Here is a 16,066-nt window from a genome sequence, read left to right as displayed (position 1 = left end):
TCCAGGTCATAAGTGATAATATATGTCGCCATGACGATATCAGAAAGTCATAAGGCTATTCATTCTTTTATTTAATCTCCTCAGCCCTAGTCTGTCAGCCATGGGGCTGAACAGAGGCAGGTTCTCATGCTGCAGGAGGGACCGTCTCAAAAATACAGTTGTGAATTAATAACGTGTGATTGAAATGATGGGGAAGGTGGGTTAGCTGACTGGACACAAGGGAAAGTGGACCGAAAGTGTAGTTCAAACCACACGTTTTACCGCGGCTCCTAAGTAAATGCTTCACTTTCAGCTTTCAGGCTTGTTTATTCAGTGAGATCCTAGAAGGCTGACATGAAATGGAATGAAAGATACTGCGGAGAGTTTTTTTTTCTTTGTTCTTTTTTTGTCGTCGTCTGAGTCCAGTCTTCAAAGCTCACTCGTTCATATTTGCCTCATTTATTTCATTCTAACTTCAAACAAATTGGACGTGGAAGCGGAAAACAAATTTTCCTTTTTTTTCTTTCTTTAGTCCCCTCTTTCCAAGAACGCGGCGCGAAGCTAACGCTAGTCAGCGCAGCTGCTGTCCGTCACAGCGGACAACAGCCAATTACCGCATTCCTCCTTCCCTCTGTTCCCCTGTTCTTGGCTAACCCCCCCCCTCCGTAATTTGGTGTCATTTATCACTAAGTGAAATGTGCGCCGTCCTGTCTGCGCTGTGCGTATGTGATGGCGGTGGTCGGGGGGTGGGGGTGGGGGTGGGGGGGGTTAGTTACTGTAATCAAAGCCCTGCTTCTCGTTACATTACAAGGGCTCGACTCTACTGGGAGACGAGAGGAATGTTAATGAAGGTTGGGAGTTTTTTTTTGGGGGGGGGGGGGGGCAGGGGGTCAGGGGGCCCGTTTGAGGCTTTATTGTGACCGGTTGTTATGGAACAGAATTGCCCCCTTATGAACAGTGCGTAGGATTGTGTACTGTGGCCTGTAGGTGGTACACAATGGTTGTGTACAGGATGTTGATTGGCTCCAGATTTAGTTCCGAAAGTCCCTGAGATTGAGGGGGCTTCAGCGTGAGCGATGAACTGACTTTATTCTCGCGGCTTCGTGTGACGATTTATTCTAATTGACAGCGTACTCGCAGTTCATGACTTCTTAACTTCATACCTTCTTATATGTAAATAAAAATAATGCTTTTAAATTGCACATCTAGGATTTCCTCCTGGTTATGTATCATGGGCTCATCCCTGTTTGGTGTTAGATGGTCCAGCTCTCTGGTGTTGCTGGTCCAGTGCTCTGGTGTCACTGGTCCAGTGCTCTGGTGTCACTGGACCAGTGCACTGGTGTTGCTGGTTCTACCTTCCCCATCTCTGCCTGTGAGAAGGCCAAAGGTGGCTCGTGGCCTCTGAGGCTGATCTGAAGTGGCTGATTGGCTCTGTGGCTCATTTATTCTCATATAATTCAGACTGGTGGTGTGGCCTGGGCCTTGGGGGGGGGGGGGGGAGGGAGGTGTATCCGGCCATGCTGAGACACTGAGGGGACATAAGGCCGTAGCATAAAACCCCCACAGGACAGATCTACGCCGCGTTCCCTCGTCCGAGCGGTCTCTATTCTCTGACTCCCGCTCGCTGTTTTTCCGCCAGACCGCGCTGGCCGGGTTCGGGCGGAGTTTAATTCAGCGGGCGGCGCGGTTCCAGCCTCGCTGGGCGGTTTTTACCGCCTTATTTGTGCATTTTTCTTTCCCCGCTGTGGCCACCCACCACGCTGGAGACCCGGCGCACCGGCCAGAGCCGACCCCCGCTGCGGGATTATGGGAAATTCCCCCCGATGGGGCGTCTAATCTAGTCTGCGTCCGAGAGGTCCTGTTCCTCCCAAGAGGTCCTGTTCCTCCCAAGAGGTCCTGACTCCTGTTCCTCCAGTATCCGCCTTGCCGATTGGCTCGCTATCGGAGTGTGAATGACCAGGTGTGTCGGAGAGGACGGGGCAGGTGCATTGGCCCCTGTGTGCTGCCATTGTACTTCCAGTGAAACTCATTAATGTTTCACCGTGATTTCATGGCCTGGGTCTAATACTTCAGACAGGAGAGTCCTTATTGCCCCCTTAGTTTTTACACAGGTCTCTTTGTGTCTACCTCATGAAAACAGAGTTACACAACTCATCCTGTAGACTCCTCCTCTAGAGGCGTGTGTCTGTGTGTGTCTGTGTCTGTGAGTGTGCATCTGTCTGTGTGTGTGTGTGTGTGTGTGTGTGTGTGTGTGTATTGCGTTGTATAGCCTATGTTTTGTGCATGTGTTTTACAGTATGTGTGTGTGATGTGAGTGTGTTGTATGTTGTGTGTGCGCTTGCGTGTGTGTGATGCGTGTTCTGTGTGTGCGCTTGTGTGTGATGTGTGTTCTGTGTGTGTGTGTGTGTCTGTATGTGTATGTGTGTCTGTGCATGTGTGTATATTAGTGTGTTGTGTGTTCTGTGTGTGTGTGTGTGTGTGATGTTAGTGTGTTGTGTATTCTGTGTGAGTGTAATGTGTGTGCTGTGCAGTTGGAGCTGAGGGAGCGTTTGTTCAGGTACCTGCAGCAGCGCTCCATACAGAGCGGTGGGCTGGGCTGGGCTGGGCTGGGCTGGGCTGGGCTGGGCTGGGCTGGGCTGGGCTGGGCTGGGCTGGGCTGGTGCTGCTGGAAAGCTCAGTGACCAGCCTGTCTCCTCCCTGGCTTTCATCTCTCAGCCAAACCAAATGGAGAAACGTCTCTGCAGGAAATGGAGGCTTGTTTATGCACTACGCGCTTTTGGCATGTGAAGAAGGTGCCGTGTGTGTGTACAGGGTACGCAGTATGCCTGTGCCGCCGACTGAAATGAAAGATCTGTTAGCGTTGATCTGCGTTTGTGTGGCGACTGTGGCCAGGGTCTCACGGCGCATGTTTCACCGAACACCTGATATTTATACTTAGCCTAATTGGAGCCTGAAGAATACTTTAGCTGTAAAACAATAAGCATTTTAAATGAACCCACAGGGAAAACATGGTCTGAAAATGCTTTGAAGGTTCAATTAAGCAGTTTCCCTCAAAGTTTAATTTATTGAACTTTTAAAGATGCCTTTCTGAAGTGGTGCTTCTTTCTGGGAATTTTTTTTTTTAAGTTCTTTGTTCTTTGAGTGACTGTGGATTCTAAAATTATCATAAATATTATAAATAACGCAAGAAGGAGAGCGGCGTTCCCCCCTCCCTCCAGAAGATAAACCCAGCCGTGTGACGGCTCTGGGTTTTTGGGTTCTGAGACGGGATCTGTGTCGTTGGCAGCTGCTTTGGGTCTGTGTTTGCTGCCTCTTGTAGAACACTGCCTGGAAGTTCAGATCTGGAGTGAGATGGGTAAAAGGAAGTTTGGGGGCGGGTGGAATGTGATCCAACCGCGGAAGTTCCTCAACATACACACAGGTATCAGTGTGTCTCTGGTATGGCTGCAGCCGTGGGAGAGGGGCTCGCATTCACACTGGGGGCCATCGAGCAGAAAGAGGGCTTTAATCTGACCGAGAAGCTGCCTTGGTGAAATAACCTCTCCTGCGGTCCGTCTAGCAGCCTGTTGAAAGGTGACAGGTCTCTCACGCTGAGTAGGACTGGACGGAGGGGGGGGAGGGTGAGGCTCTGAATTCGCACCCCTTCTGCAGGGGGCGGGACATGGCTCCTGAGTGACGCTGTGCGCGTCTCTCAGCGGCGGTGGGGGCGGGGCCTCTGTGATTGATGTGTGTTCCGTGCGCTCTGTCCCCGGCGTGTGACGTGTGTCTCTCCCCCCCCCCCCCCCTCTCCGCAGGACCCCTCCGATGAAGCGTGCGTGGAAGGGATCAGCGATGAACTTTACCGCTTAGAAGGTAGGGGCGGCCCGGGGTCGCGACCTTCCTAATCCCAAAAATGTGCTGATGGGGCAGATGACGAGATGGAAAGGGGGGAGGGCTTGGGGATGGGTGCGTGAGTCTGCCTGAAACCCCAGGGCATTGGACGCGCCCTCCCCCCCTCCTTTCTCTCTCTCTCTCTCCTCTCCAGCACCGTTCCCATATTTCTGTTCTCACCCCCTCCTTTAAGCTCCCTGTGTTAAATCTCACCCCTTTCCCTGTTTGTCTGCCCCCCCCCCCAGATTAAATACTGTGTGATGTTTGAGTGTTTTTCTTCTCACTGGGGAGTTTTTATTTTTAACGTGTAACATAGTGGCTTCTCTTGCCTGATTGCTTTTCGGTTCAGGCCTGGTTTTTGCCTGGTTTTCTTTTGTATTTCCACTGTAAAAGCATCTTTTAGCCCCTGCAAGGAAACTTCTCCTCATCCACAGCAGTACCAACTGATTTTAAAAATGCTACACGCTCGTGAAACGCTCTGTATGGTCACGTGCGTTCCGCTGCTGGTCCCTGCACACGGGTAGCTGGTCATCCTGTGGCTGCCCCATGGCAGGGCACTGGGGACCAGATTCTGGACCCATATGAGCTCACTTGCTTAAAGTTGTCAGTCTGCTACTGCATATCCGCTTTTGCAGAAATTGAATTCTGAAAACATACTGGAAGATCATCGTTGATTCTTGGTTTTGGCTTTTCTCCGATCCGGATGCTTCCATTCTGCACGATGACCTTTTGACCCCAGGATCACCTGAGCAGCCTGAGGCGGGGCTTTCAGTCCTGAGCAGCTGGTGTTAATGATTTCAAAACGCAGCCTGTCCCTCACTGGGCCCGGCTGCGTCACTCCCTCTCCACCTGTACCTGTGACGGCACACGTGCGGGTGGTTGCCATCTCAAAGCCTACTCTGATGTAGTGTGTTTTCTTTTTTTTTTGGTGGTGGGACAAGGGCCCCCTTGTTACCTGCACCGCACCGACTCAAACGGGCTGTGCTGTGCTGTTCATCAAAACAGGTCTCAGCTGGAGGGGTGGAAAGAGTGAGTGTGCCTGCGAGAGAGAGAGAGGAGAGGGAGCGAGTGAGAGCGAGAGAGAGAGATGGGGGAGAGAGGAGTGAGAGCGAGAGAGAGAGAGATGGGAGAGAGGAGAGAGAGTGAGTGAGAGCGAGAGAGAGAGATGGGAGAGAGAGAGGTGCTGTTCTGTTCCTGAGGCATCTAACATGGAGAGAGCGAACGCCTTTTGGGAAGAAGCTGCAGTTCAACCTGGGAGGCGTTTTATTTCCGGTACAGTCGACGTGAAGAATCAAGAATCTTTTCCTTTTGGCTTCAGTCTGTGCCTCCAGCTCATATTTGTGGGAACACAAATTTTAAAAAAGCCCTACTGTCAAAGCAAGCAGAAACAAACAAAGTACTACTGACAAGGCGTAGAGAGGTGCTATTTCCACCCTCCTCCCCTGAATCGGGGTGTACAGAGCAGTTAGAGGGAGCTTATATTCACTTCACTTCTTCAGCCACCTCTAGCTCCCGCCGTGAACCTGCTTCATGGTTTCTGTGCTTGTGTTGGCCTGGCCTTAAAATCTTTGATCTGCCATCTCAAGCTCAGAGTATCGTTAAGATCATACATCTCCTGGACTCCTGGCTTTTTCTTCTTGGTGCGTTTCTAATGTGAATATTTTTTGTTTTTGTTATCGAAAATGTCCTCTGCAGTGACGTATCCAGCTTCATTTTCATTACATAAGGCTAAGAGTTATCACGACTACGAACTACAGCTTTCATTGTATCATTTACAGCGAGTGGAAGCGGTTATACCTGCTCAGGGTAAAGCAGTGTCTTACCGAATCGACTGCAACCTTGGTACAGTTGTTCCTTACCACTGTGACGTCCTCCGTCTGTCCATCATTAAGTGTCATGATTTAGCCCGGCAAAATGATTGACGATATGACGTGGAACCTGGCGCAGTAATTTTAGCCGTGTGTGTGAAGACCGTGCGACTGATTGGAAGCCTCAAAAAGAAGTTCCTTCCTTCAGAAGTGGAGTTCCTGGAGCTGTCCCATCTGTGGCCAACAGTGCCCCCCCCCCCCTGCTCATCTGACACCCCATTGGCCACCTTCAAAGGCCTGGCCTGTTTCAGACCCAGGAAGTGGGAGGATGGGACCGCGGATTAAGAGATTCCTTATTTGAGCGTTTCTTCGCTTTCGAGATAACCATCTCATCTCCCGAAAATGCCGCCTGCAACATAGCAGATTGGCTGTGTGTCCCATTTGAGTTCATCGGATGATCAAAAGGCAGCACTGATGTTATTTTGCGTCGACTTAGTAACGCTCCCAAAGCCCCCCCCGTGCTCCCATTTTGCGCTTGGGGTAGGGACAGGTCCTCTTTGATCTATCGGGAGTGAAAGGGATGGGTGGAGAGAGAGAAAAAAAAAGAGGGCCTGTTGTGTTTGGCCTTTTGGCTAACACAACAAACGGCGTTTAAAATTTAACTTTGCTTAATTAATTAGGGATTCCGTTTTTAAAACGGCGTCTGATCCGTGTCCAAAAGGCAACCTCGGCGCTCGAGGACCGAGCTTCAAAGTGCGGCGGAGAGACGCTGGGAAGGAAAAGCGTTTAATCTCGCTCCCGTACCTGTGGGGAGAAAGGCGGTTTTGTAACTCTTCGCGAACCGATCCGGATCCGTCGTGTTTAACATCTGCGTCGTGGTGCCGATGGGCCCGGAGGCGCTAACGTGGCAGGACTCGGCCCGACCACCACAGCTGGTCGCTTGCCCCACGTAATGCTAACCGGCTTCCCCGTTGTTCAACGTAAATAAGGAGTATTGTCTTCAGCATTAAAAAAAAAAAAAGATTTGTTTTGAGTTTAATTAATCGTGTCTCGGGCATTCTGAAGTTGTGTGCGCATTCCTGATTAAATTAATTTTCCAACGCTGAGCAGCCGATTAGGGGCAGTTGTGATGGTATGATTGCGTGAGCACGGGAGACACTGGAGGCAGGTGGAGGTGTGAGCACGTGTCGGAGGACAGGTGCCTGTCCCTCCCCTAACCCTCCCCCCCTCCCCCTCCCCCCCACGCACCTGACCTTCAGCGCGGCGTCCGTCACGCCTGCACACAATGCAGCAGCAGGTGGAGGCTAACGGCTCCAGTGCAATCCCTTTGATGTACAGACACCGTCTTCACTCAGACATTACCTGTCAGCTGCCTCCCGCTAACGAGCTAACGGGCTAACGGGCTAACGGATACGTCCCCGCTGTCTGTCTTTTAAGAGGACCCTAGAGTGTGGGGGGTACACAAATGAATGGCATCAGAAGTAATTGCTGACTCCACCTCCTTTAATTCATGATTTAATTAATTAATTCATTCATTAATTAGTTTTGAATGTGTTGCTCGGTGAACAGGCGCAACTCTTGCTCTCAGTGAAAAACATTTTGTATTTTGAATAATCTGATAAAGGCCTGTCGTGGCTGACGCATCATGGTTTTTGTAGGGATGGATTAAATAAAATCAAAATATTTTTACTGAGAGCGAGAGTTGTGCCTGTTCACTGATCAACTCTTCGTGTATTTTCTGGCTGCACCAGCTCACAGCCGGTTTGAGTGCTGTTTCCTCCTCCTCCTCCTCTTTTTTTAAAGTTTTTAATTTTGAAAAGTTTCACTACTACAGCGGGTGAGCTTCACCGGTCCTCCATTAATGTGCCTGTGATTTCCACCCCCCCCCCCCCCCCCACCTCCTTGCTACAGTGGCCCTCCCCCCAGAGAAGACGGGCGGCTGCTGGACTGAAGACAAGATCCCGGAGAAGGAGAGCCAGGCGCCCGAGACGGCCAAGAAACAGCTCAAGTTTGAAGTGAGTGTGGCGCAGGGGCCACTGCAGGGGCCACCACGGGGCCACATTTACCTGGGCCCCTAAACAGGAAGTGATGCAGTTCCATATGACTGCTGCAATAGTGGCAGTGGAATAATATGTGGCAGAGTTCATTTGATGAGTGGAATTCTAGTCGGCTTGTATTTAGTCATATTCCCGTACTGGTTTCTGCTGTACTGTGTGTATGTGTGTGTGTGTGGGTGTGAATGTGCACACACACACACGCCTGCGCACATGCACGCACACATTCACACACACATACGCTCACACATACACACACACACACGCACCAAGCACGCACACTAAGTCTTTGGGTTTGTGTTTCAGGAGCTGGAGTGTGCTGTGTCTCTGGAGGAGGACAACAGGCAGGAGTGGACGTTCACTCTCTACGACTTTGACAACAATGGCAAGGTCACTCGAGAGGTAGGAGCCTATACTGCGCTGTCTCACGCGCGCACACACACACACACACACACACACATACACTCACTCTCACACACATTTCTACTCTCCCACCTGCCTGTTTCCTGGACCACTTGCATTTTACATAACCAGTGAAACTACTGTTCCTGCGTATTAAACGATCCCATATCGCTGCTCTAGAAAGTTTAGTGTGCTTTCATTTCCCTGTAAGAGGCCCAGTCGCTGAGCTTTAAGTGATGAATTCTGGATTGTAGAGATCTAAGGCTCCAATCAAAAAAAAAAAAAAAAAAAAAAAAAAGCTGTTTTTGTAACGTTTTCTTTTTTCTTTTTGAGATTTGAGAGACGAGCTGTCCTCTGTTGTTGGATCCCCCAGCGTGCTCGTCGCTGCCCCCTGGCGCTGCAGCCTGAAATGGCAGGCGGCTCCCAAAAAAAACACAAAAAAATCACAAAAATTCTTCACATACAAAAATATGGGGGAAATGACAGAAGAGTTTTGTTTTTTTTACCGTTTTGAAGCCGTCTCGCGATGTGCGCTCTCTCCCAAAAGAACACTTAATAAGTCCTTCGTGCTGCGGTCGGGGAGTGAGGGAGGGAGGAGGAACGGAACCGCGTCTCGGAGAGCGTCTTTTTGAAACAGACGCCATTAACGAGGGCAAATCGGCCTCGTTCCCCCGTCTTCCCGCCGGCCCGCTCCTGCGCAGCGACAGCCTGGGGAGCGTTTGTGGCACAACTGTAATTACCTTCCCAGGGAAATCGCTAATAAGACTTGAAACATGTATAATTAAACCTAACGGGTTTTTTTTTTCATCTGGGGGACTTGAATGCTTCCTAAACAGCCTTTTAAAGCCTTAAGTGTCTGCAGATTTGGGATGTGGCGTGACTGTGTGCCAGTCTGTTATTTGGCCTTTCTGTGCTGGGACAGGGCTCTGTGCTGTCTGTGTACTGGGTCCCAGTTAGCCTTCCTGACTGTGCTGGACACTGTACACACACACACACACACACACACACACTCGCATGCGCGCACACACACACGCACAGAGAGTATACAGTATATGGCTTACTGCCATTTATCAGAAGCCCCATTTATTCAGCTGGATATATACTGAAGTTTAGGTGAAGTATCTTGTGCAAGCGTGGTACTTGTGCTCTGCAACAGCAGTGTCCTACCCAGGAATCAAACCTTCAACCTTTGGGTTATTAGCCCAGTTCCCAGCCCATTATACTACAAAGCTGCCCCAAGGTCATATTTCGAGCTCATATTCTGACATTCACGCTCATATCCTGACAACTGAGTTCATATTGTGGCAGTCCAGCTCATATTGTGACAGCCAAGTTCATATTGTGACATCCTTCTGTTGTGACTCTTTCTCCCCAGGACATCACCAGCTTGCTGCACACCATCTATGAGGTGGTGGATGCGTCAGTGAACCACTCCCCCAGCACCAGTAAAACCCTGCGGGTCAAGCTCTCTGTGGCCCCCGACTCCACCCAGAAGTGGAAGGGCACCCTGCACAGCTCTGGAGGTACTTGGGAGGACGAGAGAGGCATATTTCCATTAAATTACAGCCATTTAGCAGACCCTCTTATCCAGAGCGTACACAGCCTTTGTTTTTTTTTTACATTGCATCCATTTATAGAGCAGGATATATACAGCAATTAAGGCAACTGGAGCAGTTCAGTTTGAGTACCTCTGGGGTGCGACGGCAGCGTCTTACCTGTGAATTGAACCTGCAAGAGTTACAAGCCCAGTTCCCTAACCATTGTACTACACTGCCACAAATACAATCTGCTTTTTTTTTTTCATGTAGACAGGTGGAGGTTCACAGACTTGTTAAATACCGCCTAGTCTCCCTGTTTTTCTAACACAATAGGATTTATTTTAATGATCGGAGCTGTGGCAGCCCAGAGAACCCCCGTTGTCTTAAATGCTATTATAAAATTACTTTGAGATGAACATCTTCCTTTTGATAGCTGCAGAGAGTCTTACCTGGGGCATCTTTGAGTACTGGGGGGAAAAAAATACACGTTTATGTTAAACAACTTTTCTGACTTTAAACTTGGTGAACACGTGGGAACAGTGAGCTGGGATAACTAATCCCTGTTTGTTTACTTCATATTTATTACGGCTATTTTTATCAGTCTTGGAATTCAGAGTAACAGCCTTTGAAAATGGTGTCGTCATGGTAATTTCAAACTGCATTAGCTTTCCTTCGCGGTAATGAACTCTTGGTGATGTGTTCCTTTCTTTTTTCTTTCTTTTTTTTTTTTTACATTCTGCTTTGAATGAGCGCTAAAGTTGAAAATAGAATAAATGCAGCATTGTTTTTTTTCCCCCCCTCTTTTATAAATCTTCAAAGTAAAAGCTCGCGAACAAAGGTTTCTTTCTCTGGCGCGTTTCCGTGACGGCAGCGTGCCGCACGGACGTTTAATGTGCCTCTCTTTGATAATGGCCTGATCTCCGCAGACGCCCCGCACCCCAGGCAGAAGGCCGACAAGAGCGTCGACGACCCCAAAAGCTCGGACAAGAAGACGCGAGCCCCTCTCAGGTACTGTGTGTCCGCTGCCCTCTCTGGGGTCACAGACCGACAAAAAGCAAAGCATTTTCAACGTCGGCCATCTTCTTTTTTTAACAGTTAATGTGAGCGTGGCACTTAATTTGCCCTTTGGTGCCTGTGGTCTTCAAGTCTTCAAAAAAAACACTTGCATTCTTTGAAGCGTCTGAGTCTGTTCAAATATTAAAACAATGCAAAAAAAAAAAAAACAGCAATAAAAGCCAAATTGGCGCGGAGCGAGGTGTTGAAACTGAGCAGAAGCTCAGAGCGGGTTTGGCTGGCGTGCCGGGACGGGAATAACGGGTGGATTTTTTGACAGTTGCCCAAATGCGGTCGCGCACACAAAGGAGGTGGCTTATGAGATAAATCAGGAGATTCAACTGCACCCTTTCCAAAGCAAAAAAAAAGAAAAAAAGTGTCATCGCGATCAGAGATGGAATGGTGACAAATTAAGAGAAGGGTTTATTCTAGTCCGGTGTCCTCTCTCTCTGTCTCTCTCTCTCCCTCCCTCTTTCTCCCTCTCTCTCTCTCCCTCCCTCTTTCTCCCTCTCTCTCTCTCTCTCCCTCTCACTCCCTCTATCTCTCTTTCCCTCTCTCCCTCCCTCTCTCTCTCTCCCTCTCCCTCCTTGCTTCTCTCTGTCTCCCTTACTCTCTGTCCCTCCCCCTCTCTCTCTCCCTCCCTCCCTCCCTCTCTCTCTCTCTCTCCCTCCCCTCCCCTCTCTCCCTCCTCTCTCCTCCCTCCCCCCCCCTCTCTCTGGACGGTTCGAGCCGGCGGACTGGGTCGTCGGTGCTGCGGCGGTGCGGCTCGCTGTGAGCCCGTCCCAAGGTCGCGGTGAAAGGGACGGGCGCACAGCGGCCCCTCTGTTTACCGCGGCTGCACAGCTGAGCTTTGATGTGCCTCGTGTGCAGCGGGGCCGGGCGGAATGCCTGCCGCGCCCCCCCCCGAACGCTGGGTGTCGGGCCCCTGGTCGTGCGTCCGCAGCAGCAGCTGCCGAGTTCCGAGCGAGAGGCGTCTGCTTTTCCTGTGAGCTCGGGCCAGCCAGTCAGGAGAGCCCTGGCTCTTGGGGGTCGGGGCCTCTCGAGTGGCGCGTCCCGATAAGGCGTTAGCGCTTATTGAAGTGTTGCGATTTTGAGCGTGCTCAGTGGCGACTCCTCTGGTTGATTTGGGTCCCTGCGGCCTCCCTGCGTGAGACACGCCTGTGGAGGATGTCAGGGTGAAGAAGAACAGACGACTGCATGTGCTTCAGTGCTTCAGCCCTTGTAACAATGCTGGGAAGGGCCTGGAGTTATTACTGGGCATTCCAACCTGGGGAGGAATTGTGTGACCTACAGGATTGTTTTAGATTGGGGATGAATTTGTCTGACCTACAGGAACGTTCCAGATTGCGGGGGGGGGGTGGGATTGTGTGACCTAATTTGGGAGGGATTGTGTGACCTACAGACTTTAGCTAACAGAATCTCCCTCCTGTCCGCAGACGGCACCACAGCGACCACCACACCCAGCAGGGCTGCATGCGCCACTGTGTGGACGAGAACCTGGAACGCCGGAACCACTACCTGGACCTGGCCGGCATCGAGAACTACACGTCCCGCTTCGGAACGGGTCCGTCCTTCTGTCTGTCTGTCTCCATGTCCGTCCGTCTGTCTCTCCGTCCGTCCGCCCGCCTGTCTGTCTGTCTGTCTCTATGTCCGTCCGTCTGTCTGTTCATCCGTCTGTCTGTCTCACCATCTGTCTGTCTGTCTCTATGTTCGTCCATCTGTCTGTCCGTCTCTCTGTCCGCCTGTCTGTCTGTCTGTCTGTCTGTTTATCCGTCTGTCCATCTGTCAGTCTCTCTGTCCGTTCGTCCATCTGACTGACTGTACATCACACAGCAGGACTGGTGCTTGTGGGCTTTGAGTTGACCCCGTTTGGTCCCACCAGTGTGACGAGCTGTCAAAGACACATGAGAATACCTGAAACGCCTTTGAAGTGCTCACACACACACACACACACACACACACACACACACACACACACACGCACACATACACTGCAAAAGCTGCCCACGTTGCACTGTTTGGAATATTTTTCTTCATCTTTTGGACTTAATAAAAGGCAGTTGCTGATGACAGAAGCAGATGTGTCTGGGAGCACATGCTGAGCACATGAGACGAGAGAGAGAGCTACCAGGGTCCAGATACTCCAGACACACACACATTCAGTGCATTCACTCATTCCTCAAGAAGCAAATAAAGCTTCTTTTTTAGTCTATGGTATCTGGGACTGAGTTCCTCTTTATTTATGTGTCGATTTTTAGCATGAGACGTCTGGTAAAAATACAGCCGTGTGACTGTAAGAGTGCTGTGGCAAGTGAATGAGCAGGTATTGGGGTGTCTGTGAGTGATGACAGAGTATTGGGGTGTACATGTCGGCAGGTGATGAGCAGTATTGGGTGGTCCTGTGGCAGGTGAATGAGCAGGTATTGGGGTGTCTGTGGCAGGTGAATGAGCAGGTATTGGGGTGTCTGTGGCAGGTGAATGAGCAGGTATGGTCTGGCAGTAATGAGAGGTATTGGTGTCTTGGCAGGTGAATGAGAGTATGGTGTCGTGCAGTGATGAGGTAGGGCTGTGGCAGGTATTGCGGTGTTGACTTTTTGTGTTTAGGTGGCAGTGCGGTGCAGCCGGGAGCAGGAGGTCAGAGCAGGTCTCGCTCCCACGAGCCGGAGAACGGGCTCTCGAACCCGCACCATCGCCGTTCGCAGGCCGCCGACCCCCCGGGCCCCCCGGCCCCGCCCGCCGAGCCCCCCTGCCCCCGGCTGCGCGGCCAGGACTCGGGCAAGCACGCCCTGCGCTCCCCGAAAGCGCACGGGCGCGCCCCGACCGCGCACCCCTCCGGGAGGGCCATGAGGAGCCGGGGCGCCCCTCCCCCGCCGGCGCTGCTCAGCCCCAACCCCCCCTACCAGCCCGCCGCCCCCCACCGGAGGCACAGGCAGCGGGCCAAGGAGGGCCAGCAGCAGGCCCACCGTGGCGTGCTGGGGGCCCCGGGCCCCGTGCTGGAGAAGGAGCAGGTGCGCGACCTTCCCAGCATGCTCCTGTACGAGGGCGGCGTGGGCCAGGTGGTGCAGCGGCACGAGCACCACCACCACCACGAGCACCACCACCACTACCACCACTTCTACCAGTCGTGAGCCCTGGGCGGCTGCGTCGGCGCCAGCGTCGCCATGCCAACCGGGCGCCGCGCCCCGCCCCGCCCGCTGTGCGCGGGCGTTTTCACAACTGTACAGAGACCTCTGCGGACTGGGGAGGTGCTGGGAGGAGCACAGGAGGAGCAGAACAAGAGGAGCAGAGCAGGGGCCTCCTCAAGTGGCAGGGCAGGGGATGGGTTGGGGCGGGGCGGGGCTGGGCGGGGCAAGGCCAGGGTATTCTTTAGGGATGGGGAAGGCATGAGCGGGTGGCTAGGCTTACAGGAATCCTCAGAAACCACAAGCTTGGCTCTTATGTGTTCAGCTAAGCCTGGGGCTTGGGGCTTGGGGCTTGGGGGGTGGGGGGGGGGGGGGTTGACCCACATCTCACCTGAACTCTCTGCACTGACCTCTCTGGTTCTCTGAAGCCCTGGCTGGTGAACTGACCTCCTAAGCCAGGGGGGAGGGGGGGTCAGAGGGATGGGTTTGGCTGGGTAGAGGGTGGGACGATGGGTGGGGAGGGGGGGAGGGTCGCTGGAATGGAAGGACTATCACACACTATGATGCTATATATGAAGAAAAGGACGAGGTCATCAGCACAGCACCGGGTGGGCCTCTGGTTTGTGCCCGATGGTGGTTGCTGGGAGACCAGGAAGACCCGGGAATCCTGTCGGCTGAAGACCACTTGAAAAGCACTTCCTGGTGCTGTCGCTTCTAAAAAAAAAAAAAAAAAAACATTTGCAGTCAGAACCTGGGCATTTTCTACCGAGACAAGATCCTGACTTTCACAAGCAATACTCTGACACTTCTGAGGACAATTTAAAAAAAAGAAAAGAAATGAAAGCAAGGCATTTGGATAAAAATATTAACTGAAAATTGAAGACCCCAAACAGCTGCTACCTCTAGTATTATTATGATTATTATTGATATAATTGTTGTTATTATTCAGATGTTATTTTTAGTAACAGATTTTTAATATGTCACCTACATGGGAGGTTTTTCACTCTGCAATCGTGTAGCCTTGTGCTATCCATCATATTGTTTTTGTATGTACATACTGTATGTGCCACGTTTTAACACCAACTATACACAAGCTACACTAACGCTGTGACGTACTTCGTATCCACACTCTGAAACTTGTATCTCTGTGTTTAAATGTTTGCTCGCCACCTGAAGCGGTTCTCCCAATAAGCTGTGTTTGAAGACCACTCTAAAGACGTAGAGCAACTATCGTGCAGTAGTAGTCCAGCTGACAGTTCCTTCGAGAGGTGGTCTGTACTGCCGATCGTTGCAGACGGTCCACAGGAATGTCGGCTAATTATGCACACTCTCAGGTACATTTTGCTTCTCCGTTTTTCTAAATCTGTGGTTTTTAATTAGTGACATTTGATGCAGACTGTGGGCAAGTAGAATTTAGGAGTCGCGCGAGCTAACAGGGGTGTCGCTAGCTCTTGGTACAGTTCTACTCAATGTGTGCGTGTGCGTGTGTGTGTACGCATGCGTGTGTGTGTGTGCGTGTGTGCACGTGCGTGTGTGTCTGTGTGTGTGTGCATGCGTGGTGTGTGTGTGTGTGTGTGTGTGTGTGTGTGTGTGAGCGCGTGCGGAGTCTCTAGTTGGATCAAGCAGATGCTGTGGAATGCAGAAAATATATCCTGATGGCCTGTAGTTAGACTAAGTCTGTCCAACATGTGTGGATGCCTTCCGTTCGCTGACTTAGCCCAGAAGAATCCGGATCTCTGGGCCTGTGTCACCTCTAGGTCCGAACCGTGGCGTGCCCCTGGTTTGGGTGGGGAAGCCGAGCCTGTCGGGTCCTGATGATCAGGGTCAGGCAGTGGGAGAACGCAGCCAGGCCCGGTGGCATCTCAGGCCTCAGCTGTCATCAGTGCTGTCACCGAGCAACCACGTGCTCTGGGCGAGGGGGGATCAGGGTCTATGATCAGCCAACATGACATCACTGTTTACTGCATGCCACAGAGTATATTTACTCTGCTGTCCCGCTCCACTGGTGCTAAACGATACCAGGGCAGGACCATCAATAGCAAGTCTTCCCTTTCCCTGTCCCAGAGTGCTACCAGTTATTTTGGCCTGTGACTACGATTTTAATGCGGAGGCTGACCTCATCAGTCGTCACCCTGCAAGCTGCGAGATGGCTGGTCACAGATCTCCACAGTGGATTGACGTGGGCTCTGAACCCTTTATACTGGAAGCCTTTCCTGAAAGATGGAAGCTTCCCGAGGCTG

General features: G+C 51.5%; 1 protein-coding gene across 1 annotated transcript in view; it reads left to right on the top strand.

The window, feature by feature from the left end:
- The window catches only part of LOC135242344 (protein naked cuticle homolog 1-like), a 37,947-nt gene extending 23,017 nt beyond the window's left edge, over positions 1-14,930 (top strand). Inside the window, exons 4-10 of the mRNA XM_064313381.1 lie at positions 3,774-3,831; positions 7,569-7,672; positions 8,018-8,113; positions 9,489-9,636; positions 10,578-10,659; positions 12,141-12,272; positions 13,316-14,930. Coding sequence (XP_064169451.1) covers positions 3,774-3,831; positions 7,569-7,672; positions 8,018-8,113; positions 9,489-9,636; positions 10,578-10,659; positions 12,141-12,272; positions 13,316-13,832 — 1,137 coding nt within the window. The 3' untranslated portion in view covers positions 13,833-14,930. The remainder of the gene's footprint in view (positions 1-3,773; positions 3,832-7,568; positions 7,673-8,017; positions 8,114-9,488; positions 9,637-10,577; positions 10,660-12,140; positions 12,273-13,315) is intronic.
- Positions 14,931-16,066: the final 1,136 nt, after the last annotated feature.

This window comes from Anguilla rostrata, chromosome 16, assembly GCF_018555375.3.
Source record: "Anguilla rostrata isolate EN2019 chromosome 16, ASM1855537v3, whole genome shotgun sequence".
NCBI classification, from domain to species: Eukaryota; Metazoa; Chordata; class Actinopteri; order Anguilliformes; family Anguillidae; genus Anguilla; species Anguilla rostrata.
This window is presented reverse-complemented; position numbering and strand designations above follow the sequence as displayed.